Here is a 27,073-nt window from a genome sequence, read left to right on the forward strand (position 1 = left end):
TGCATACATTTTTAAAAAATGATACTATAAAAGGAAAGCTGCAGAATGTGCATTATCAGATGTTCACCCTATGTATAAATTCACTCTTTGAGGTCTTTAGCACTTTCTTTTCAGAATGAGTTTAAACCTTTTGGATGCTTATTTTACTTGCGCATAAACTGTGGCAAATGCTGTGCTTTTTAATGCCCACATAAAACATAATGGTCTGACCTAATGTGACTCCACAAGCATTTAGTGCTAGAGGTTAGGCGACACTCCACCAGGGAAATCCTATTAAGAATGTTTTAATGTTCTGCTTGAGGTGTATTTAAATTTACAACAATTTAAACAACAACAGTAAATCTGAGTTTGATGCTAAATTAAAGATTTTTTTAAATTAAATTAAAAAATGTGGTCAACTCTGACTCAGCGGTTCGACTATGAACTGACAATATCCAGATCGGCCTTTTTCAGGGGAGTTTATGTGCACTGGTCTCAATGAGGACAGTTTGTTGTTCTGAATTTTCAAAGTAAAAGTCTAAAATGTAAAATGTTTCTCTCCGAGCAAGTGTAGGATTTTTCTTTGAAAGTTTGGGTTGGTTGTTGTAGAGCTTCTATACAAACAAACAGTAATTTTAATTCAACAGTTACTTTGTATGCTGCAATAGCTACATATTAGCTTGGTTTGGGTTGATTTTGCAGATAAGTCTAATCAGTAACAAAAGAAACGTATTTAGAGAAGTGGTTTGTAACATTTTAGGTATTGTTCTCTATAACCAACACTTCAACACTTTCAATGTATTTTGAGCTGATAAGAAATATTAAACAAGAAGGAATGTATTTGTTAGTTAAAATAAGCATTTATCATAATTTCAGCAGCAACTATAAACCATGGACAATCAGACCCATCAGGGTATCAGTTTCTTTTGTGTCTACCCTAAAACACTTGAGTTTTGGTATGAAAAGCTGACATTGTATTTATCATGTACTCCTGTGTGCATTCAGGGTCTATTTAAAACATCAGCACCAAACACTTTCTGCCGCAAGTCCCACAGAATCATAGGAGGGGCTTCTCTACAAACACAATGTTTCGGGTAGATGTTCGGAGGTCATACAGGAAGAAATTCATCATAGAACAATTTTTCCACTCACAGTCAAGCAACAGTCACCATGTCTGCATGTTTCTTTAAAAATGCAGTTTTTGTAACGGCGCAAGATTCTGGTTTCACTTTGTTTGTTCATATTCCATAACTGTATTTAACGTGTCCTGGAAAAACAAACACTATAACCTATTACATTTTTTTATTCATCAGAATTAGGGGATTAGCAGCCAGTTTCATGTCTTCTAATTCTGGCCTTGGTGGCAGTTGTGAAAATCGTTTTTCCACTAGCTATTAAGGCTCAAGGTCTCCAGATGTGAGTGTTATCACAGGTGCTACAAGCATGTTTCTGTGGCCACAGACTCGATAGATCAGAAAGCAGCAACATATTTTATGGAAGGGTTAACCAACTGGAAGACACTCTGTTGCTCTATCCCGACAGAAGTCTTTGTTGACCCCTTTGGCTTATCAAAAACCATTTGGGGAAATATCTGATATCTTCCTCACTATGCATTTAGGTACATACATACTCATTGAGCTTAACACTGACAACATGAAGGGCACTCAGAGAGCCAAATTTCCACCAAGACCAAAGTCCATGTCTCACAATGTTAAAAAAAGGGGAAAATAATTTGTGTATCCACCTTGTGATTTGGATTTGCTCCAAAATGTAATGGGTTCCTCCTTGGCTCTTGCTACAACATTTCACCAAGTTTCATGAAAATCGAGGCAGTAGTTTCTCTGTAATCTTGCTGGAAAACAAACCAACAAAAGAGTCAAGCTGAAAACAACCACCTAGATTACCTTTGAGATTTTTTCTGGAGGCAGTTGTACAACTGAGAAATTAGAAAAAGACATCAGATATTATGACATTTACTGTAAACAAGAGTTAGCTCAAAGGTGCTGTGAAAATGAACAAGTACAGTAACAAGAAAACTGGATTCACAAAAGTACAGAATAGCAGTCAATTTATTGACTGAAGAAACTAAATATCACCAGATAAACATTATTAAGCTCTATGAGGATGCAAAACACATAAATTAATTGTGTAAATATACAAGAGTCAACAAGTGTAAATGTTAAAAGAATAAGATACACAGTAGCTCCCCCAACAGTAGTTTTAATTCAACAGTTACTATGAATTAATAATAATAATTATGTATAATAATAATATTAGCTCCAGGCAGCTGGCATGGTGACCAGCTTAGTAAGCAGGGGGTTGATTATTTAAATATTTCTACTAAATCACAAAACTGCTGTAACGAGAAAAGTACATTCAGTAGAGTGAAAATGTATGTCAAGTGTGGGCATGTAGGTGGGGAACAGGCAGTGCAGGGCAGACTGTGTGTCCAGCGTATATGCATGGGAATGAAGAGGAGATAATATGTTACTTTATCAAGGTGTTCCCAGAGTAGATTCACTGTATGGACAGAAACCTTGGACACAGTGTCCAATAAACCCTACCATCCCAGACAATAAAGAGTGAAATCTCATTCACCTGTTCCTCCCACTTTCCTGATAGTCAAGATGGCTACAGAGATGACAAAAACAAATTGATTTATCTTGTAATGTGCCATACTTACCATATTGCGATGGAATTAATTCTTAGATGCTCCATGTTTTTTAGTGACAGTAAAGGCTAAAATGTGACCTGGAACAGACTATGTAAGGCTTGTTTATAGCCAAGTTGATTGCGGGAAATGCCTTTTGCTATCGTGATTTTATTGATCACTTGAGACCCCTACCAGCCAGTTAAGAGGAGTGACGAGTCAGTGACAGTATAAAATCAGTCAAAAAATGTGAATCACCATAACCATGAGAGGCACACATTCATAAATGTGCATAAAACATATTAGGCTGATGGGTCTAGTAGTATGCGAGCTTAGCTACAGAACGGCACACACGGGTACATGCACCCAGTCCACTCTAGGCTTTTGCTTGCTGGAGATAATAAAAGGAGTTTCAACTGATAACGCTCCAACACGAGCATTTAAAGAGCAGATAAAAAAATGCCAGTCAGCATTTGCTTGGAAGCAGAGCAGATCTGACAAAATGGTGGATGTAACAATGTCAGTTAAACTGCTATGAAACTGCCAGCATGGTTGCTACTAGCAACATAATATTCAACTCAAACCAACTGCTGTTGGCAGAACAAAATGTGTGAAATGGTAAAATGAAGTAGAAGTGCATGACTGATACACAGTCTAACAGTGTTTATGTATGTGAGGCTGTGTTTTTTAAAAAAAAAAAAAAAAACCTTCTGTTTTCCTACTCCTTAGCCTGTGGCTGGTTTTGATGTTTATGAAGGGGAGCACGAGGAGTGTGGCAGGAGCCAGAGTGGAGAAATTAACAACTACAGGCACGTTTCACTCACAAGGTGCTGAGAGGAACTGTCAGTGGCAGAAAGGAGAGGGAGGGGAGGTGGAGGACAAAAATAAATAGACAGCAGAGAAGCAAGAGTGAGGAGGAGGGTGTAGAAAGAGATATAGTTTTGTATAGTCAGTCAGTGGACACAGAGCATGACATCAGTCACACTGAGGTCACCCAGGTTACTGAAATCTAATATAACTCTTTAAGTTGGGTGATTTTGCTAGATTTTGGGTTGATTACCACTTTAGTGCTACACTGTATGTTTTTTAAAACATGCAAATAATAATTCTTTACCTTCTCCATATTTTTTTTTTCTTCCTGCAAGAAAAGAAAGCAAACAGTTATTATAATCAAGTACAGTACAAAAGCACACTTGTATATCTGCAGAGCTTTCACTGTTGTTGTTGAGTCACTGCTCATATTTCACACATGACTTTTTCTAGATCTTGACGTTTCTGGCTTTCAAAGCTGTGGATGCACACACGGCAGATTCCACCTTTAATGTGCTTTTCGAGTCTTCTGACCAAATAAAGCACTTGGACACTACATGTCACATTTACCTATTCACACATACATTTTATACACTTATGGTGGAGGCTACCATACAAGGTGCTACCTGCTACAGTTAAACATTCATATGCACTCACCATAGACTGCTTAAAAAATGGATGCAGCAACTGTGACTCAACCTCAATGGTTTGTGGACTGCCGTTTTGAAGCCTCGAGTTGGGTATTTTGGCTGTTGCCATCTTGTTTCGTTGGAGCCAGAGATGACCATATATGGACAGGAGGTTGGCACGATGGAGAAGTGATGGGTGGATGTGATTCATAGACATAGCAACACCTTGCAGACAGCCTGTCACTCAAGCAACTTCTCCTTAAAATATGTGTAACTCTGGGCCTTAAACCCCTCCCCTGTTAAGTGTTGAAGTTAGGACCAAACCGTTTTTTTTTTTTTGTATCATGGTTGCACAGGGCTGCACTCTATTTTGGAGTCTGCCTCAAGTGGCCATTCGATGAACTACAGTTTTTGACACTGATTGTCATCTGGAGCAATTTGGGGTTCAGTGCCTTGCCCAAGAATACTTTGACATGCAGAGTGGAGGCTCGAGAGATTGACTGCCAATCTTACGACTAGTGGACAACCTGCTTTACCTTCTCAGCCACAGCTGTCCCATTTCCATAATTCTTTAATATTCATGTCCACTACAGGCTACCGTAAGCTGTCAGATTTCATATCTGTCAGTGAAGAGGTTTTAACAAAAACGACAAACAAACAGGTTACTGTTGCTATTTATGCTATTAATTTATCAATGATATGACACACAATTACAAGGAAATTCATTTGATTGAATATCGCATCTTTTTACAACAAAGAATGCATTTTTTAAAGATTTCTTTTTGGGCTTTAACTTAAGTTTTTTTCACTACAACTTTCTGAAAGTTTTAATATTATGATAATTCGTCTTAGGACTACTGCTGTTGAATGAATTGTGGCAATGTAAAGGGTATTAAGGGAACACTGGAAGAACTTTAGTAATTCTTAACTTTACTGGACACTGGCACCAAAAATCCACAGTTTATCCTTTAAGGTTGGAGTGTGGTCGAAGTATGGTCACACTTCAGATGATGCTACAGAGCCGCTATGACTGCATGTTTCACTGAGTCTATCCCAGGAGAGACAGTAGTGTGTGTGTGTGTGTGTGTGTGTGTGTGTGTGTGTGTGTGTGTGTGTGTGTGTGTGTGTGTGTGTGTGTGTGTGTGTGTGTGTGTGTGTGTTCGCGCGCACATTTTTGTTGTGCCAGCATGTGTGCGTTTCTGGCAGCACATGCAGGAGCTCCTAGGTCTGTGTTTCATTTCGCCCATTGGCAAGCTGCAGAACATCTTTCCAAATGTTCTTTCTCTCTCTCTTGCACACGCCCACACACACACACACACACACACACACACGCACACACACACAGAGATATCTGCATGGTGGGGTATTTTCATGAACATGGTCAATTACACTCTGTCTGTCTTCTCTACACTCACTGTCCTCTCCCTGACTCCCATTTGTCTTTCCATGAGACTCTTGATCTGTTTTCTCTTCTTTCTCTCTTTATTTCTCTGCATCCTTGTCTTCATGTTAAGTTCCACCAGTAGTTTGCAAAACTCATATTTTCTGCATAGTTTCTGTCCTAAAAGGAGAGCATCTTGAGATGATGATCATTTTAAAAGTCCTGTAACTCAGTATAACGTGCAATTGCTGGTGTTGTTCCTCAATGTATGTAGTTTCTCAGAAAGCTGAGTCTTTTTCAGTTCGATCATGTATATGTGGCTGAACTCGGCCAGCCTGGCAACAGGAAATATTGTTGTAAAGGTGACCCTGCCTTGAGTTTAAATGGATGGGAGGCCAAACTCGCCATGAGTGTCTGTCTCCTAGGAGCTCTTAGCGCCTCATGTATTATTTGAAAGGCATCCATCTGTTCGAGGCTTTTCACCGCCTCACTTGACTAATGTGACTTAAGTTTAATGGAACTTTTTACACTTCCTAGCACACACACTCATTCGTAGACACAAAAATCTCCATAAAGTGTAGGAGCTGTCGACCGTCGTCACTAACACCACTGGGGATCCACTCTCAGTATCTGCCTGTCTGCATATAGCCCCTTTCCACTCACTCTCACATTCAGAAACAGCGTAATAAGAAAAGTCTTATCAGGACAAGACGGTGATATTTTCTTTAAGGGGTGTATTACTGTTTTAAGGCTAGGTAACCAAAGTTAAAAGTAAGAATGCAATGTTTTATATGGTCCTCACTGGTGAAATATATCATCAGTAAACCTAACTGCCTCTTTTTCTCTTCTCTCGTTCTCTCAGGTCTGTCAACAGCCAAAAGGAAGTTTGCTGATTCTCTCAACGAGTTTAAATTCCAGTGTATTGGAGATGCTGAGACGGATGATGAGATATGCATAGGTGAGTCTGATGATATGAAATCCAAAATAATCCCTGTATCAGTGGAAAGGACAGCCTGTAAATATAGAGCAGACAATTCTCTGTCATTTATAGTCGCTGAAACAGAACACAGCAGCATCCTTGATTTAGAAGCCAGCTTGCTATTCAGTGCTATTAAATAGGAAACCATAACAATCGCTCTCAAATTATGACTCTGCCCTAAATCTGTTAGGGTCCCAATTTTTATGCCTTCACACTGGCGATAGCTGAGGACAGAGGCATTTCAAATTGCCTGTACAAACGCATGTCCTAGTTTTGTGAATGCTGTTTTTCAGGAATGCCTTGAGGGAATCTCTTCAAATTAAGCACAAATGTCCACTTACACTCAGCGATGAACTGATTTAATTTTGGTAGTGATTTGGTGTTTCATTATCTTTATGTGTACCTATTTAACTTTTATCTAAATCATATTTTTCATTTCGGTGTTGGAATATTTAAAGCATAATTTCATATAATGTACATTTAATATAAACTATATCATTAAATGAAAACGAGCCCTTTACTAGGTAACAGAAGGTAAAGCCAGTCATAATGTGCAAAAACGAATCCTCACTCTCCTCTCTACATTTGTCTGTTGTCATTATGTGATGTGCTGACAATCAATAAGCAGATTTTTCCAGTAGCACCAGACACATCTGTTGTGCAGATAACATGAGCTCTACAGTCCAGTTTACAGCATAGAGTCCAGTTCATTGTCCACAATTAAGGTTTATACTTTATATTTACATAAGAGATTATGTCATTATTACAACGTCAATGTTGTCTTATCCTCTTATAATAAAGACATGGTAAAGTATCCGACTTGAAGTGACTTTTTTCACAGCTCTTGCTAAAGCTTGTTATAATGTTGCTCCCCAACCGGTGTTATAAACTTCATGCTGAAGCATACATACATTAGAATATTGTGTAAAATAATGGTATGCAAAACATAAGAATCTTTAATTCCATGAGCTCATCCAGGCCTTGCAGTGCTCTTTTCGTCAGTGTCCAAGCAGCCTGCTGTGAAACACGCAGCAGTCACCACACCCTCCCATGCTGCCTGGTTCTGTCTGTGCAGGCTGCAGCTTCTCACTGGCCTGACCCACCCACTACTGTTGTTTAACTAACCCCAGCTATCTTTCCTGAACAGCTTGCTGCTCAACTGGGCTGCAAACTGGAACTGTTGTTCTAAGGATATTCATAGTTATGCTCATGTCAAAACTCGTTTCTACTCTCTGGTACGGTGATAATTTAACTTCAAATGGCTCCGCAGCATATCGGTTTAAAAATGTTGCTCTTAGTAATTAACGAAAAAGTTTCCTTACATATTAATGGAAAAATTGGCCTACAAATAGGCTCTGTTGTTTTACTTGGACTACTTCTCTGGGTATCATATTTTTAATATTCTACATGATTGATTAATAATGTGTGATTGAGCTTAACTACTTTTTATGAGCTTTATTACACTGTTTTTTAATGCATTCCTTGCATAGGCCTGAGGTTTTGCTCCCTTTTAGATGGATCTAGACTCCAAAAACCAAATCCTATAACTAGAAGTCTGATGTTTAAAAGCAGAGTGAAAGTGTGTGTCGTGAATACGCTTGGGCTCTGTTGTCTATGGGCTTGCATGTGTGACTTGCCAGTGCACATGCTGCACGTGCTCAGTATGCATGTGCACTGACTTTGTCAGAGGAGCTAAGTGCATGCGTGTGAAGTGTTGGACAGGGACGGAGGCAATTTAAGTGGAAACTCTGACCCAAAACAATGTAGCCAGTCCTCGCTTGCCAGCGTGCAAGGAAACAAGCATTGAGCTGTGCTTGCCGTGAAAGCACCATAGAAACAAACCATCGAAATTGCGGTTGCATTTCCAGTTAATTACTCTGCTGTGTCATGACTTTAGAAACATTTGTAAGAGGTTCAAGGGCTGAAAACAAAGCGTCATCCCCGCCACCTCGTGCCAACTCTGTTCAAACTCTCTTCAGACTCTCTCCCTCTTTTGTTTGTGTGTACTTGTGTGATTCCCATGATAACTATTTGAAATAACTAAAAACTTTCTCTCTCTTTCCCTCTGTCTCTCTCCGTCTGTCCATAGCCAAGTCTCTTCAGGAGTTTGCAGCAGTCCTTCAGAACCTGGAGGATGAGAGGACACGGATGGTGAGTGACCTAAATACTACTATAAGGAGTAGGTTGTTGATGGGAGGGTGCAAAAAGTGTGTTTTGCACAAAGAGCTTTCCATTACTCAGCAAATATTTTGATAGTGATTGGGCTAACCCCTTAACCCCTCAATTATTATAACTGACTCAGAGGACAGGCGGTTAATTTTTAGAATAGGGTAAACTAAGACATTTTTAGTGGATTAGCTGTATTTTTATTTACTCCTTTGTCATTCCTTGAATATTATGTCCTGTCTGCAATATTCATGAATAGGCTTTGACTTTGGTTTGTGTGTTTGTGCCCCCCCAGATTGAGAACGCCAATGATGTGCTCATTATGCCTCTGGAGCGGTTCAGGAAAGAACAGATAAGTGCAGCTAAGGTAAGGATAGGACAGTGCACTTACACAGGACTAGTGACTTACATGACTTTGGCTAAGCATGTACTGTGCATTTGTATTGATACGTTTGCAGTGAAATGAAAAAAAAAACAAACAGTAAATCAATAAAATTCTTCTTTTAGAGAGGCTTTTAGAGAGGCACTCTCAAAACATCCACTCAAAAACATACAGCTAATAATAGATTTTGAACCTCTGTGATATATTGATGATTGTTAGACTCCAGTAAAGATCTCAGCATTCTGGAGACTGTAATCGATGTGCGACCTTTGACCTTTTCACGGAGGACTGCGGGTGAAAAAATTGCAGCCTGGGCAACTTTGGCACCTCTACATCACCTTCATATCACTATCACCTTTTAGACATTACTGCGGTTTATCTCATTTTCAAATACTGGAGTGTAACTTTATTTTGTATTAACATCTGGGTAGAATTATCCATATAATATATTCTGTATTCACTGTGTTCTTTACTTTCCCTTGAAATATTTTAATCACAGCAGTTCCAGAAAAATGGCAGTTCTCCTGCTTGCATAGCCTTTTTTAAAACAATTGGCACATATTAAAATTCCAGTGAGATCCTCCTTAATGCAAGATAAGTGCAGTATTTCCTTGTGCTTGAATTAATGTTCAGTGTACGACGATATTAAGAACAATATTTTGAGTCTATATTCAGTGATTGAAAAAGTATACACAATAAAATGAGGAATTTCTTGATATTTGATAACCAAATACACTACATTTGTCTGAAAGTGCCGGCATAACAGCTTTACTCGGAGCAATAAGATAATAACAAGACAAATACTATCAGTATCTGATACAGGTGGTGGAAATTATTTATGTACATTAACTTAGTACTGAACTTACGTACATTTTTGAGGTAGTTGTGCTTTACTTGAATGTTTTCCAATTCTGATAATGTATACCTTTACTTCATTACATTTCAGAGGCAATTTCCATAATGTTACTCAACTATATTCAATGGATAACTTAAGTTACTATTTACTTTGTGGATTGAAATTAATGATATGATATATAATCAACAAAAAATGTGATGTCTTATTGTAGGTTAAAGACATAATATGCAGGAATTTTCTTTTTACTATTTAGACTTGTAATAGAAAGCTATAGTATACATACATTGACATAATATTTACTACATGTGTCTCAGATGATCATCCATAAATCAAGGTCTGAACCATCACTGCATGACCTAGATAGGAGATTAGAGGAATATATAATCCTGCTATAAATCACTGGGGGGTTTCCCACTCCAGCAGTACTCCCAGTGTTGTCTTAGACTTTCAGTGTGTGTAAATCTTTTTATACCTTGGCTGAATGTACAGGAGGGTACAAAAACACTGAGACACGAGCATGTTTACTCTTTAACTTAAGATTTACTATATAAATAATACATCCACTTAAGTTTTTAATTTCAATTTAACAAAAAAAAATCACTCAGGTTAAAGGGTAAGTGTCATACTGTACATTTTCAGTAATTCCTCCCTTGCTCCATGTTTTAAATATGTCATGTTTTGATATTTAAATCGCCTTACATCAGGTCATGGTGCACTTACCCTGCACAGTCATTAGCCATAGGACCTAGATAAGTAACCACAGGGGGTTCCCCTGATACATGCGGTATTTAGCATGTCATCAGAGTATACTATGCTAATCCATCCCTCTTGGAGCAGGTCATTGTTTGATTGTACATGGTGGCCAGATTAAGAAGTGAACGCATAATCTGTGCAGTTAGGTCACCATGAGCGATGTACTAATCCCAGTTTAGCCCTAAAAGAACTGAAGAAAGATCTTCTCCTGGCACAGTTTCACCTTGTCCTAAAGCTCCTGAGCTGCCAGTCCTCTGACACAAGAGGAGTTTTCGGAGAATTGCATTGAGTGGATAAAGAAAAGATAAAGCATGTTTGAAAGAGTTGATTTAAGGAAAATTCAGGTCCAGGAATTCATGCAAATAAAAGTCTCAGAAAACACACATTGAACAAGTAATTACATCCCAAAAAGTCACTGTAAACTTAAATATCACAACACTGCTTTTAAGACTAACACGAGGCTAGCACTTTTGCACTTTTAAGGACATAGAATTGGTAATGTGATGGCTATGTTTGTGTCAAAACAAATACATCAGTCCTGCAGCAACAAAGAACCTTCTCTAAAAAGAGCTATGGCTGTAATGATTTCTGAGGGGTGTTATTAAGTTTCATAAACTAGGTTAGATCGCGAAGAAATGCTTAAATAAACGCGCAAATAAGCAGAATTAATGGCTTTTATAATTATAATGTTATACTTTCCACTGATTAAGCAGCATTATAAACATATTGATATTCTGATTTGGCCATTTTGGCAGTAAAGTGAATTTAAGTTTTAATGACAACGCATTTAGGTTTAAACAATTACAGTTTCACAGATAGATGTGAGATTAAAGTCACATGAAGCCAGCTGTAAGGCAAGACAGATGCTGCTTCTGTTAAGTATATATCACATTATATAGTACAGTGCAATTTTACTGTTAGTGAACTTTTGTTCTGTGGTAAACCCCCAAGAAGCATGAATACAGGGAATGTTTACACAAAGTTTCATGCCATGTGCTGTGTGCAGAAACGAGCAGAGTGATGATGCATTGGTTGGCTTCATGTCTCAGTGAGGCCTCCTGGGAATTGTTGACATGACAAAGCAGTGGAATGTGGAGTAAAACTTGATTGTAGCTGTGATGAGTCAGGCTGGTCGCAGGGCATGACCCAGTATCAAAACATTTCATTTACTTTAGTATGGCTGGAGAAGAAACATCACCAGTGAGCCATCATTCTGGGAGGAGACTTCCACCTGCTGGCTGAATATGGAAGTAACTCAAACTTAAGTAATTGTAAATGCCTAACTTTTACCATCAAATTTGTTTGACAAAATGATAATTGATAAAAAAAAAAAATTATAGTTTTTTCACTGACACATTACATTCATACATTAAGTCAGACAATTAAGCTTCCGTCACTTTTTCAAAATGTATTTATAATCAGAATTTGATTTATTTATTTCAAACATGTAAAAAAGAAAATAGAGGAATCAATTTACAAAAACAGGCAGACAAAAAAGTAATAATGTTGAAAAACATAAAGCAAAATAAATGGTCAACTACAAATTGACTTGGTTTACATATTTAAAAAGGAGTTAGTAAAAGTAAGTAATTATGTCATTAAACTCCTAATCAGGGACACACAAGAGCAGCAGCAGTCATTTCAGACGTGCTTTCCACAGTGAATATGAAGAGTCATAGAGGCAGACTTTAAACAGAGGCCTTGTTGTTTAGAGGAATGTTCATCATCTCTGATGCGTTCTGCAGCTGCTGTCTGTTCCTCCTTTGAGGACGCTGCTTGTTGTTGAAACTGGCTTGGCAATGAAGCACCTGTGTCATGTGACTGCAGCAGGGGTTGACATCATTTTCACATTATTGACATGATTGATTGTGGCATTGTGTTGTTCTTTTCAATAATCTGGGAGTTTTTTCTTTCCAAGAGGCTGTTGGAAAAACTAATTCACACAAATGAAAATGACCAAACAGGAGACTGGTGAATCTAGCAAATTAAATACGTGAGATGAGGCAGTTCGTCACATTAATGCATAAGAACCTGTAAACCCCAAAACACCATAAAACACTGCTGCTCAGTGATTAATAACATTTTCATGACAGACAGTTTGCCTTCATCCACAGTATGCAATATATATCCCCATATTTTCCTGCATCAGTAAAAACTTACTGAAAATAAAACATAATTAGCAAACAGTCATTTGGCTCACGGGTTTAAGGTGTACATGCATAGAGCTCATTGGATCCTACAAAATTATGGGATGGATTATTTTGGTGATAAATTTAGTATATTTGCATTTCCCTGTGAATCTAAGTTTGAATAAGTTGTTTATAGCACAGTGGATACTATAGTCTGTTGCAATATTCAGAGCACTAAAATAGCAGCAAACAATGATTTGCCATGTAGCGTTGTGGTGAGGATTTCCTGAGCAGAGAATGAAGTCACGCTCCCTTTGTGTGTGTTATAATCTGAGTTTCTCTGTTTTATGTTGTGGTAAACATGCATGTTATTTCCCACTGGCTAGCTCATTGCCATTGCTTGTTATCACTGTTTTGGGATGGCGTTGTCACAGAGGTGTAGCACCCGTCCTACAGTTCCCACCTCCTAAACATCATGTGCTCTGTCAGCACTGTTGTCCTAACTTAGCGCTGTTTATGGAGTTTTAAGCATTAGCTGCTGGCTGCCGGCTTGGCCACCTCTGTGCTGAGAACCGTATCAAGACAACGTACTCTCTGAAGTGTGCACAGAGGCTTTTAACTGACATTAGAAACTTTTCATTTCTAATCACTCTTTTTGTCTGTTAACTGGTTAACTGAGTAAAGTGTAAAAGTAGAAAAATTCTGTCAAAATACTCAAAAACATTGACAGCAATTTCAAATTTCTTTTACAGCTTGCTTCGCTGTACCAGCAGGTCAAAACCCCAAAATATTCAGTTTACAGTGATATGAAACAGAGAAGTAGCAAGGGCTCACATTTTAAAAGCTGGAACCAGTAAATGTTTAGCATTATTTCTTTATATATGATTTAAATGCTGTACTGATTAATGCAACAACCTAGTTTTCTATCACTCAAATATTGAAGTCAATTGTACGTGTTTTTCATGATGAAACCCTTGAACGATAGAAGCACCAAATCAGTTAGTGTAGGTTTCATTTTTGATCTTGTTTTTGAAGCTCAAGCCCCATCATATTATAGTTTTGTTATAAAGACATGCAACAGTGCTAACTGACTAAGACAGATGTACTATAACAATACCCCAGGGCCTCTCTGACAGAGAGACCCACCCTGATCTGCCCCTCCTCTGTTTGGGTGTCCACTATTCGCCTCGTGTTACCCTCTCTGGCTCTCTTTTTAGTCTCGCTAATATCCTTATCTCCCCCTTTAACTGGCATTAATTGGAATTTAATGATCCTAATAGGACCATAAGAACAGGGTCAGAAGTAATGATTCTCTTGGCAACTTTTCAGTTTCTCTCTTTATTTTTCAGTGTTATGAAACACACACCCAGCTCTAGCTTTCCCTGGTTTATCATCCATCTCTTGAGTCAGTGATGTCAGCTCTGATGAAACAGTCAGTTGTTTTATAAGCAGCTGTGCTCCCCGGAGGAACACTTTCATACTGGAGAGTTCCTGAAAAATGGAAGATATTGTGTGAAAGCTAAATAAATTCACATTAAGTGAATTTTGCCTTCCTCTCTGATCTCAAAACCTGCAGCTCAAGCTGCAAAGGCTATAGCTGATTGCAGATGGTAGTCACTGATTGAATTGCTAGTAGCAACAATGTCAAAATGATGAGAATTAGAATAAATATTTGGCTTATAATTAGCTGAGAAGAAGGTTGATTACTCTGTTACCCATTTTAGAATTGTTGTTTTTTAAAATCTGTTACAGGAAGCCAAGAAAAAATATGACAAAGAAACAGAGAAGTATTGTGCAGTGCTGGAGAAGCACCTTAGCCTTTCAGCGCGGAAAAAAGAGGCACATCTGCATGAGGTAACATGTTGCTTCCGAGTTCACATCGCTCCACTTTCTATCACCTGATAGGTGACATTCTCACATTTTTCAGTGCATATTAGTCTGCCACTTTTCTTAACGTCCTTCCCTGTTCTAGGCGGACAACCAGGTAGATAACGTACGGCAGCATTTCTACGAAGTCTCTCTTGAGTACGTCTTCAAGGTGCAGGAGGTCCAAGAGAGGAAGATGTTTGACTTTGTGGAGCCCGTAAGATGACACATGTTTTTCTCTTTTATGTAATATGCCTGTGTTTTAAACTCTTCTACACACACATGCTTTTTTTCGTCAGTGGTCTGTAGTTCATTTACTCACTATGACATATCCACATCAAACAGCTGCTCATTACACTCACAGTCCACTGATGGTGACAAACAGCAGTTTTGAGGTTTTGTTGGCTTGCTTGAGGGCACCTCATTGCTGGCTGCTGAAGAAATAGACAATTTGTTGCACATACACAACACAAACCTAAGTTTTAACAAATTTGCTGCCTCTGTTTAATGCTGTGTCTTGAAAATAAGATATTCTATACATAGTTGTAAATTTTCCAAACTTGCTGTTCTGTGAATCTACTAGATAAAATATAAACTGTATGTCCAATTTCTGCTCTTTCTTTTGGGTTTTTTTTGCATCTTTTTTTCACAGCTCCTCCCCTTAATCTTAGCCCTTATCTCTAACCTATCTGTGTTTTCTCCACTTTGTAGTCCTTCTGCACTTACTTTCTTTTTTCTTTTAAATCCTCAACCTTTTTCTGCTCCTCCACATTCTTATATTTTCCTTTCCTCTTGACCTCTTTGTTCTCACAGTGCGCCTTCATTTATTCTTCTGTGTCCTCATCTACCTTGTTGTCCTTTCCTTTTTTTTCTCCTGCCAGATATCTTTATCCCGTCTTTTTCTTCCTACATCTATTTAATTGTCACGCTGCTTTTGTTTCCCACAGCTTTTGGCGTTCCTCCAAGGCCTGTTCACCTACTATCACCATGGCTATGAGCTGGCAAAGGACTTCAACCACTTCAAGACTGATCTCACCATCAGCATACAGAATGTACGGTCCATCAATGCCTCATGCTTCATTAGCTCAGTGGAAACATTTCAAAGAGTAGATGATGTCCAAGAGAAAATAATCCTCCAAATATGCTCTGAGGTTGAACATTTACCCAAATGGCTTTTCATTATACTAATTCTTCTCCTCACTTCCCTCACTCATGTCTCTTCCTCACATTTTAGCTCCATCAAGTGAAGATATGAGAGTTAAATGTGAGGAAGAGATACAAGACAGAGATGAGAGGAAAGTGGAGCAATAGCTGCTGAATGAGAAATCCTTGATTCTATAGCGTCAGTCTCAAGCAGTTAGTTATTTATGACTTGCTGTGCCACATGTGGAGGTGTGGCAGTTCTACATCGCACTGTTGGATAGAGGACTTTGTATAGGATTCACTAGGGGTTGCAGCGCCATACCGTGAAACAGTTAATCTTGGTATGAAAATATACAGTTATCGTATTGTATAAATTTGCTTTTCTATGGTATTGGGAAAAAATATAATAATAATAACTAATCATAATAATAATAATAACAATAAATTTGTGTAAACTGTACTGTATACCATGACACAGCCAAACTGTGATCTTTTCGGAGACAGTTATAATGCTTTGAAAATCTCAAACCATTGCAACTCAAGGATACACTTGTGTGTCTTCGCTCTAAGCTTCTTCAGAGGTCTCCTCTACCCTCAAGGTGCATTAAGAAGATTGAATGATCCTCCATGACAGTAGAGGGGAAACAGTTGCAGGGTCATGAGGCGAGAGGACATGAGGAAGCATAATGAAAGCACCTGCAGTTATCTAAAATTGCAAAACAGGACATCCAACAGCCTCTCGATAAAAAAGGGAGCATTCGATGAAAGGCCTAAGGCGTGTGCTCCTCTATGCTTGTGTTGACAGACGAGGAACCGCTTTGAGAGCACGCGGTCGGAGGTGGAGAGTCTGATGAGGAAGATGAAGGAGAATCCACATGAACACAAGAGTGTCAGCCAGCACACCATGGAGGGATACCTGTTTGTGCAGGAGAAGCGTATGTATCAGCCCATTTCATCTTACAATGAGGGCACAATTCAGCAATAGTTCACTGTGTTGCAGTACCATGGAGACATGAGTGTGTGTTTGTGTGTGTGTGTGTGTGTGTGTGTGTGTGTGTGTGTGTGTGTATAGATGCAGTACATGCATGTCGGGGGCATGTTATTCAGTTCACACACATGCACACAAACACTGTCAGAGCAGTGGAACAAACAAACTATAATGAACCTGCTGTTGACGAAGTCAAGTCTCATCTGTTGGAGATGTGACAGCAGCTCTGACAGCGTGCGGTTGCCATGGTAACCTATCCAGCACTAACGCAGGCATGACTAAGACTGTCACCCCCTCCTGCCTCTGTCTCTGTTTTTCCCTGATTGTTTGACATCACTGTTTTCTCTGTATTCCTCTTTTCTCCTGTGGTTTTGTTTTTAACCTCCTCACCAGTTATTTTCCTTTTTTCCTCAGGCTCATTTGTTTCTACCTGGGTGAAGTACTACTGCACATATCATCGTGAGCCCAAGAGGGTCACCATGGTCCTTTTTGACCCTAAATCAGGAGGGAAAACAGTAAGTACCTTTGGCCATTGTGAGGTCATGGTATCACTTAACATCCAGGTTTTTCATCCGTCTAGTTATCTATGTGTTTCAAAGACTTAGACAAACACACTCTTATGCACAAATGCGCATACATATACACAACATCATGTTGTCTGATTTACAGTTTATTCTCTCCCAGATCTCCCACTGGGCTGCTCTCCAACACAATAAGCTCTTGGGTGTATTTTTTTGATAATTCCCAAATACATGATGTCACAAGATGTTTCCAGGGAGGCTGCAATGGATTTTTGCAGGCAGGAAACTCTTCAGCTAGTTCAAATAATCACCAATAAAAATGTCGCGTTTTGCTTCAGTCCTTCAGAGCCATTTGAGGAGCGTTTCTGATGCCTGGTGCCATTTTACACCAGTGAACAGTCATCCGGGCAGATATCAGTTTTAACAATTTCTCCCACAGTGGCAGCCTCAAAAGATGAGAGTTCAGCGTCGTCAAAGATGTTTTGAGTAGGCAGCATGACTCCAACTATTTTCTCAAAGTGCTATCTGTTATCACTCTCTCCACCTACACACTAAATAACCTAAAGCTGGTGCAAGTTCAGGCCTGTTTTCTGAAGGCTTTAACAGAGCATTTTGAATGTATAACTGAAGGCAAAGAAGAAACACTGAATGTCACAGAAAGCCTCTCAGCTCCCACACGGTAATATCTAAAGAACATATAGCGGATCATAGAGTCAAGATGATAACATCAGACAGGGGCCCGTTATTGTTTCAAACAGCAATGCTGTGCATGTATGCTGAATGTGTATAAAGCAGTAGTTTAAACATGGTGCTTAATTAGAGATTAGAAAAATAAATGAAATGAATAAAACAAACTATTTAAACATTTTTTCAGTTTCAAACTCATGTCTTGTTATCCAGCTCCTGCAGAGATTTGTGTTATTGCCCATCTCACACCAGAAGTGTTTGTCCAAAATTATCTCAATGTTCTTCCAATTGGAAGTTGAGCAGTTGGTATCCAACATGACAAGAATGAAAGTGAGTCATAAAGTATTAAAAGCATATTAAATCTAAAAAATTACAGAGGGTTTTGCTCAATATGTCAGAATTATCAGTCTTGTTCAAGAAAACATCCATTATCTCAGTTAACACCCATGATGTGGTTGCTCTACTGTTAGGGCTGTTCTTTTCTTGTGTTGAGTACATTAAAATAACCAGCGTGTTTTCTCACCATTTTTAGGCTGTACATGCTATTATGCATGCATCAAAATTACTGTTTTAAAGTAATATGACATTTTTTCTCTTTTACTCTCTTTGTCAGGGAGAAGAGGAGAGCTTTACCCTCAAGTCGTGCACCAGGAGGAAGACAGACTCAATAGAAAAGAGGTTCTGTTTTGATGTGGAGGCTGTGGACAGGTCAGTGAGTGTGTGATTTGTGTCTCCTGTTTAAATTAGGGACATGAAGGCTTTTATTTCATAGTTTTTCCATCTCCAGAATATTGTGGAAATCTACAGCAGCTTAAAAAAAGGGAATTTGTCAAATTCTCTTGGGAATGTCAGGGAATGAATACACCAGATTCTATTTCACAACTTGTTTCAAACATACATTTAATTAGATAATGTTTTTTTAGGTGATTTTCTTCCCAGCAACCCAACAGCTGTAGTGGAAAAGCACACAAGGAAGCCAGGAAAGAGTTAGATATTTTGGGCTTAGGGATTAAGGGCTTTGTTGTCGAATGTAATGGAAGCATTGAGGAATTTGACACCAGTAAATGCCGTCCTCATGTAGCTCATTACAGCGTCAGTGCTCTTATGGTGTAATGAAAGCTAACAAACACATGGGGGTGCTCAGTTGATTTGGAGCTGAAGATGAGACATTGTTGCCGTTTTTCCTCTCAGGCTTGGCCTCCTGTGATGCTTCACTTCATCCATTCCTCCTAAACCCTCCTCTTTCCCCCTTCCTGTGTACTCCTCAACAACTTTGACCTTCCTCCATCAAATCAGTTCACCTTGTCATCATCTCCTCTACTTGTTTCCCTATTGTGCCTTTAATTATTTTACCGTCATGAGTGTAGGTGGTATTTCCTCAGACTGTGTGTTTACACATAATTTGTGCATTGCATAATTACATGAATACATTTGACTAAGTCATTTTTTGTAAACATTTGTTTTACTTTGCATGGATTCTGCACCCATGTTCAGAACTTGTCTGTACACATGCACCTGAGTGCGATTGTGTTGCGGATGGTATGTCATGATTGAAGGACAGTGTATAGATTGGTCTGTGTGGAGGGGGCAGTTTGGGTGGTGACAGCTGAAGGTGAGACTGCTGCCAGTGACAGGATGACAGACTCTATAGGACCAATTGGAAACCTTAGAAGACTGGCATGCACATGACCAATGAGACTGTGTGTGTGTGTGTTTGCACACTGAAGGTTGCCTGTATCAGGTTGATATATCTTAGTTGCTCAGTTAATTTAATCCTCAGTGAATTGTCTGGCTAAATTCTTTGTCCTTTTTGGATCCTTTTATGGTGAAAAAGCTGTTGATCATCTGTTTTTACTGGAAGGTGATACAGTAGTCATACCTCTGGCACCCACTAATAAATATGCTTTGCTTTTGAATAAGTATGACATTTGCATGCAGGGATCTTTTTTTTTTTTTTTTTTTTCCCCAACAACAGTCTGTTCACCTGAAGGGCATTCAAAAACAGTGTAAATAAAGTACTTTTAATTAGGTGTACTTTTATATATTATAATTGTTATAATGATGTATCTGCATGTTCATCCTTGTGTGCGTGTTCGGCCAGTATTTGTGAGGCTTGTTGGTTGCATTTAATGGTCTGTCTTTGCCATTCAAATCTTGATGTTTTTAAAGCCTATGTACCGTTTGTGTGTTTGTGTGTGTGAAGGCCAGGCGTAATTACCATGCAGGCTCTGTCAGAAGAAGACCGCAGGTTGTGGATGGAGGCCATGGATGGGAGAGAACCGGTAGGTTACCACGGTTACCAGTTTGTTCATACGTGACAAATGAGTGAAGAGAGAGAGGCAGTGGGACAACAAGTCTGTTTAGCAAAACAAGAGCTCTGATGTTAAGAATGATTTTTGTGGCATTGGTTTGACTTCTGCACAAGCTGTCAGGATGTACATAATATGATGTCACCTGCTAATACAAGGCACTGCTTCTTAGTCAGGAGCTCAGGACACCTCTCAGTGCCCTGACACACCAAGCTGACATTCGGTTGTCGGTCAGTCTTGGGCCATCAGTGAGCATGTCATCCTACTATTTGGTGTGTTATGCATCGTTGGCACTTGCTGTCCGTTGTCTGCCTTTTTTCCCAGCTGAATCTGCATGTTGAATCAGCGTTGGAGATGGCGTGAATGTAATCACTCTGATTGACACTTAAGCTCAGTGCACAAGAAGAGAGGCAGAAGTAAAGAGAGCAAACAAATGACTAAAGTCAAGAGGTCTTGAGATCAAAACAAATTTATTATGTCAGGCTGTAGTGTTCATGTACTAGATAACTAGCATCTTGAATTTACCCCATCAGTTTTCCAGTTTTGCTTTTTTAATGAAGAATACAGATTACTGCCGCCTGCTGTTATGGAGATCTATTTCCTCTCATGCAGATGCAGGACATACAGTACATGCTAGATGGCTGTTGGCTTTAGTCTTCGCAGTGTGTTCAAGTGCAGTTTTTTGGCCATGACGCAGTTGACATGAGGCAATGCAACATCATTGCCACTAGTTTTTGATGCTGGTTTGGTGTGTCTTGGCCTTGAGGACTCACATGATAAAATGGAGAACAAATTATGATCAATCAGATAGCAAAAGGGGAAACTCAGCACTTTTTTCTCCTCTTTTTCTTGCCAAATACTTGGTGATTTAGCTACTTTGGGCGTGTAACAAAGAAACTATCTGAAAAGGTTGGAAGGGAAAATCAGTCTTTGGGTGGAGCTGCTCACAACCCTTCACATATAGTATGCAACCTGCAATGAGGGCTTCATTTGAAGAGTTGCAAGCAAAAAAATGGCACTGACACAGAGTCATTACCCCATAGATAATTTTGGTGTTCATGGTCCTAATAGGAAAGTTGACAGCCTGTTCCCCCAAGTATTTGTTTATACCTATTTAATTTTCAGCTTAAAGGCTTGAAGCTTGTGTTAGTGCTTTTTTCCACACTCTCATTTAGTCACATTCATGTCCCAACACATCTCTCATCCCCATGTCTACATTCAAACGTGCAAAGGTAATCACTGTCAATAAAGCCACCGCAGGCTCAAACAAGCAGTTGCTGAGCTCAGGCAATCTGTAATAAAACAAGAGAGGTTCATGTTCATGTTTCACTTAAACTCACCCGACCTTTGTTTTTGTCTGCTATTTCGTTGTCTGTAACCACATCTGCACAATGCAACCACATCAGGTACAGTTCATTCTGTACAAACCCATACAGATGGGGTGGATTTAGAACACAAATAGTTACGTACTTTATATTTACTGTATTTTCTATATGAAAGTCGGTTTATTACTTTTATTATTTTAATGTGAAAAACTTGTGAATTCTACATTTGGCCACTCATGGATATTCTCTAACAATGTTTTTTTGTTTTTCAAAAATGAAAAGTTTTGGAATTAACAAAGAGCCTCAATAAGCATAATATTCTCATCATTATTATGGGAACTGAGTTTTTGTAGATTGCAGAAAAGCCAAGAATAAACATTTAACAAATAATACGTTTTCCAATGTCCTGATGTATCACAGATAATGTGTTCAGGTTTCCTCAGTAGTGGAATAAGCAGCATTTTCTAACAAGCATTCAAAGCCTAATAGCTTGTAAACTGCACAACAGAACATAACAGGTGTGTTTTTCTTTTTTTTGTCAGTAAAATGTTGACTACAGATGTTGTGATGTACAAAAATATTCTGCCCTCATTAGGCTAAGTTGTAAACCATTTTCTGTCTGAAGGAGTTGGTGTTTTTTATTTTCAGGTATACAATCTGAACAAAGACAACCAGGCTGAAGGCAGTAAGTAGCTCGAATGGGTATCATATAACTGCTTATTCAAGGGTAGAGTATGATTTATCGTTATCATCTCCCTTTCTGTATTGACATGGATGCTAGATTTCAATTTGAGTATTCAAAATACTTTGCTTGTTTTGATTTGGCCGAAAAATATCTGAGCTTTTTGATTCAACATCTCTACAATATAAGTATTTCAGTACTCTTTCATTTTTATATTTTTATGTCATTGAAGAAATCAAAGCAAATTCAAATTGACAAATATTTTCTTTCTCTCACTGTAATCATTCTGTTTGTCTCCCTCTCTGCCAGTGGCTCAGCTGGATGTGATCGGGTTTAACGTGATGAAAAAATTCATTTACGCGGTGGAGACTCGAGGTACTCAGATACATGTTTTATTTTTTTTGTTCTGTGGATTTCCTGCCAGTGAAAGCTTGACAATCAATCCAATATTAAGAGACTTCCTGGTAAGAGATGTGTATGGTAGAAATAAAAATATATACACTCATCTAAGACCCAATTGTGCAACACAGAAGCTGTCAAGGGGGGTTTGAAATGACAGATGTCAAAGGTCATCAGGGGGATTTAAACCCTCCACCCTCTGAGCATATTGTCTCGTGATGCACCTGGAGGTCCCTCTCTACAGATTTTCTCCTGAAATGTCACAGCACATCGGCTGCTTAAAGAGCATCTATTACAGATCCCTCCTTGGCTTTTCATCGCACCGCAAATGCATTTCCATTTATACTGTATATAATGATGGCCCTTGTGTTTCTGAGCTGCCAGGATTGCGCTTTACATGAGGGACGTATATGAAATAGAAGTGGATCAAAAAAAAAAAAAAACTGGATGTTAATATATTAAATGTCAAGGCAAATGTATATGTACTTGGATGCTAAATTTACTTGAGATGCACTGAAATAGTTCATCACTGATGTAAACCTTGCTGGCTTTCCTGCTCTTATTCCCCATTAAGTGTGTAAAATTAGACTTTATCAATCCCACACTGGGGAAATTTACACGTTACAGTAGCTCAAGAGTCAGAGCAAGAGAAAAAAGGAAAAGAAATAAGTGATAAATAAGGATGAAAACGAATTTTAAAAAAGGAATGTACACTGCACTAGATAACATTCTTCATACCCCTTTTTAGATTCAGCAATTTGATTTTCTGTGACAGATTAATTGAATTGCAGTCTTTGGGTGGTGCCAGGTTTAAAAAAAAAGCTTCTATGTAAGCATAGAGATGTGGCATCTTATTATCACAGGGTTTGTAATAGGTGCTTAAAGTGCTTGAATTTTGAGGATTTGATTTCTAAGAGGGTGAATTAACATTTTAGTAGAAAGATTCTCGATGGTGTGCCTTACCTTGCCTTTACCTTAATTATACCAGGTATCGATGACCAGGGCTTGTACAGAATCGTTGGCGTCAACTCAAGAGTCCAAAAACTACTGAGCCTCGCAATGGGTAAACACAAACACATATTTTTTAGAAAACCAAAAGTAAAATAGATTTTCTCCTTATCTATTGGTAATCTTCATGTTTTTGTCCATCAGATCCCAAGACATGTGCTGATGTGGAGCTGGAAAACCAAGAGTGGGAGATCAAGACTATCACGAGTGCTATCAAGCATTATCTCAGGTTTGTGTGAAAACACTGAAAGAAATTCATATACAATGTATAATTTTTTAAAAAAGCAAATACTGGGAAACACAAATTTCTGAGGTCTTGAATAAAAGCATGATGCTGCTTACAGTCTCAGCATTTTGTTAAAAAAAACAGATCTCTGGCCTGGATCCAGCTCAATAATTTGTTAATTCTTCAGCTTTTTAACAGTATTTTCTTGTTTTTATTTTTCCAATTAATTGTAGCACAAATGATCTTTTCTTATACTTTCTATTCACACAGTTGATCACAATCATATTTCCACAGTATAGCCCTAGTCTTACCTGCTGGTCACTGTATAGAAGTTGATAAAGGGATACACCTCACCATTTGGGGGCTGATGTATTCCTTTAAATGACTATCTTTCCTTGGAGGCCAGGAGTAGGCGGCCAAGTAGAAGGAGAGGCACAGAGAGAAGTGGTGCTCAAGCTGTGTGCAATCTATTGTACCTGAATTAATCTACACTGTGAACAACACACATACACACTGGTAAACAAACATTCACATATAGACACATTCATACACACACAGGTGCTTCATTGGAACATAAATGGACTGCTTCACAGAGAGACTGACTATCCACACTCAGTCACCATACTAAACATTAACAGCATTAGGATTATCAGGCCTCATTGACAACCAGCAGGAGTCATTACATTCCTCAGGCAGCAGCGATAAACTGATGTCCAGCTGTGCAAGCAGGCACGGTGTAGATAAGTCGAGGAGAGCATAGTTAGACGGGTGTGCTTCCAGAACTGTCCAGATTTATTAATTTTTGCAAAGCTCCATTTTCCAAGCTGACATTCTGCACCTGAAGTCTCCCTCTCGTGTGTTTCCAGAGTGCTGCCGGCTCCTCTTATGACATACCAGTACCAGAGGAGCTTCATCAAAGCTGCCAGTGAGTGTTTTCCTTTATGTGTCTTATTTGCCTCTACAATGTGGGTTCAGCCGAAAACAGACTCTCCTGCAGTTTAAGGTTTTTAGTTTCCCACTGAGGTTAACCGTACTATATAATGGACCATCCGGTTTACATGAAGAGAATACAACAAGCTGTGTCTATTTCTGCTTTGGGCGTGCACATATTTACATCAAGGGCATCCTCCCCTCCCAGAAAAAAAAGAAGACTGAAAATATGATGGTCGTAGCCAGCCACAGTGATGTCACCCATTGGTTTGTTGACTTCTGTTTTGAAGCGTAGAGTTCAACATTTCATCTGTCACCATCTTTATTTCGAGCCAGAAATAACCATATTAAGGCAAGGCAATGGCAGAGTGGGGAAGTGAAGGGTGGATCTGATTGACAGGCCGAGGACACTTTTGCAGACTGCCCGTCACTCAACATGACTTGTGCTTGATAATGCATTACTTTGAGCTTTGATGAAATTTTATTGTGCAAACTAAGTATTTAAGAATTCAACCCTCAGGATAGTTGTCATTAATGTTAAAATTAGCTACAAAGACTGAAACAGTTTTTTTTTAAAATTGATTTGTTGTTGTTTTTTTGTACCAGGCTACTGCTATAAATTTGGGTGTTTGGGTGCTCGCTTTTCAAGCCAGCCTCAAGTGGCCATTCATGGAACTACAGTTTTTAGATTTTTTTCAGACTTTCTCGTTGGCTTCGATTTTCAAGTACCAGAGGACTTTTGTTTTGACAAAATTCAAGACATTTACACCACAAGTTGATGCAGAAAATGCAAAAAAAGTTGTGCATAAATATTCACCAGCATGCAGGAAATAGAGTGTTTGAACCCCAAACCCACAGTTTCATATATGTCCCCCCAAAATATTTAAATGAAACCTATGCTTTAGGCTAAACAGGATAATCCTTAAATAGCCTTTGGTTTGTTATTGAATTAAGATGAAATCCCCTCGAGTCATGTCATGTTGATGTAGTATGTACATCTTATGAATGGATTACAGATAGATCAGATGATTTTTTCATTTTTATTGAAACAGGGATTCTTTGTCCTCTTTCCTCTCCGAATGAATGTCTGCTTAAAGCAATTTCTTAAGCATTCCTTCTCAGTTTAATTTAAAGAATGACCACATATCACATGAATCATCTCATGAGTGAGGTCACAACTTCCTATTAAACCAGTAACAAATAAATGGTTCACCTACTGAGATAAAAGGGCATCCACTGTGCCACCAGGTCGCCTTTGTCTATTCATTCGCTCTGTAAGCTGAGCCCTCTGACTGCTGCTTTATGTTTAGTATGCACAGTATGTGACTGATCTGCTGTGTCAAGTGTTTTTACACAGTTTTTATATGAGATCCAAACTCCTAAGGAAGAGAAAAAGTGATTGGGAGCTGATCAAAAAAGCTGAAGGGAGTTTTCAGGTCTGTTGGGTTCAATAGCAGCTGCAAAATCTTTGAATTTCTTTAATTTTATTCACCAGCACCTGATGGGTGTGGTGTATTGAGCTGTGTTACATAATCAGATTTTTTTAAAAAAAACACTTGACTGTCTCGAAGACAAATTGCCTAAACTCTCCAACAGTCACTGCAATTATTTCAGCATATTTTATTTTTAGCATGTGGCTCCTAGGCTACAAAATAAACATTTACAAGCACTAATTGATCTACAACATAAAAAAGAGACTTTATATGAGGACTCTTCGCTGCAGAATGTAGTACTTAATATTTAAAGGTCTCGTCTGGCCTTTTTTGGTCTAGTTTAGCTTTGCTCGGCTTTGTATGCTCTAGTCCAATCCTGCTACTGTATATCTACTTTTTACAGTTAGTGATGTTCTAGCGAGCCCAGGTGCAGTTGGTCCAGTTCAGTCTGGTTTAATGTAATACAGAATGCGTCATTGACCTGTTTTTTTTGTTTGTTGGTAGCTAAGCCTCTATAAAGCCAAACTGACAGGGGAAGGAACTCCAGGAAATGACCGTGTGTCTGTGGCAACGGTACCAGGAAATGGTCCCATAGTGAGGCCAGCTGGAGAGAAAAAGAGCAAAGTGTGTATGCAGGGAAAGCAGTAGAGCGTGGCAGTTATGAAGGCCAAGGTAATTGGTTTGATACCAACTTGGATCACCCAAACTATATAATGCATGCATTCATGGATTTGTAATAACTGTAAAATGTTACATGTACTCGCCAACTACTTATATAAGTTTACAGATTTATATATCTCATTTCACTTCAGTTCTTTCCCTCTATAGAACCTATCTCTCTT

At 38.7% G+C, this 27,073-nt stretch overlaps 1 protein-coding gene across 3 annotated transcripts in view; it reads left to right on the forward strand.

Annotated features, from left to right (window-relative positions):
* Nucleotides 1–27,073, forward strand: part of LOC121952187 (rho GTPase-activating protein 26-like) — a 99,047-nt gene that overhangs the window by 37,548 nt on the left and 34,426 nt on the right. For all 3 annotated transcript variants that reach the window (XM_042498714.1, XM_042498712.1, XM_042498713.1), the window contains 15 exons: nucleotides 6,312–6,407; nucleotides 8,518–8,579; nucleotides 8,890–8,961; nucleotides 14,467–14,568; nucleotides 14,687–14,797; nucleotides 15,528–15,632; nucleotides 16,529–16,658; nucleotides 17,126–17,226; nucleotides 18,533–18,627; nucleotides 20,123–20,201; nucleotides 22,202–22,238; nucleotides 22,545–22,610; nucleotides 23,623–23,697; nucleotides 23,787–23,871; nucleotides 24,735–24,793. In XM_042498714.1, the coding sequence (XP_042354648.1) occupies nucleotides 6,312–6,407; nucleotides 8,518–8,579; nucleotides 8,890–8,961; nucleotides 14,467–14,568; nucleotides 14,687–14,797; nucleotides 15,528–15,632; nucleotides 16,529–16,658; nucleotides 17,126–17,226; nucleotides 18,533–18,627; nucleotides 20,123–20,201; nucleotides 22,202–22,238; nucleotides 22,545–22,610; nucleotides 23,623–23,697; nucleotides 23,787–23,871; nucleotides 24,735–24,793 (1,275 nt within the window). The remainder of the gene's footprint in view (nucleotides 1–6,311; nucleotides 6,408–8,517; nucleotides 8,580–8,889; nucleotides 8,962–14,466; nucleotides 14,569–14,686; nucleotides 14,798–15,527; nucleotides 15,633–16,528; nucleotides 16,659–17,125; nucleotides 17,227–18,532; nucleotides 18,628–20,122; nucleotides 20,202–22,201; nucleotides 22,239–22,544; nucleotides 22,611–23,622; nucleotides 23,698–23,786; nucleotides 23,872–24,734; nucleotides 24,794–27,073) is intronic.

Source organism: Plectropomus leopardus, chromosome 13, assembly GCF_008729295.1.
Source record: "Plectropomus leopardus isolate mb chromosome 13, YSFRI_Pleo_2.0, whole genome shotgun sequence".
Taxonomy (NCBI): Eukaryota; Metazoa; Chordata; class Actinopteri; order Perciformes; family Serranidae; genus Plectropomus; species Plectropomus leopardus.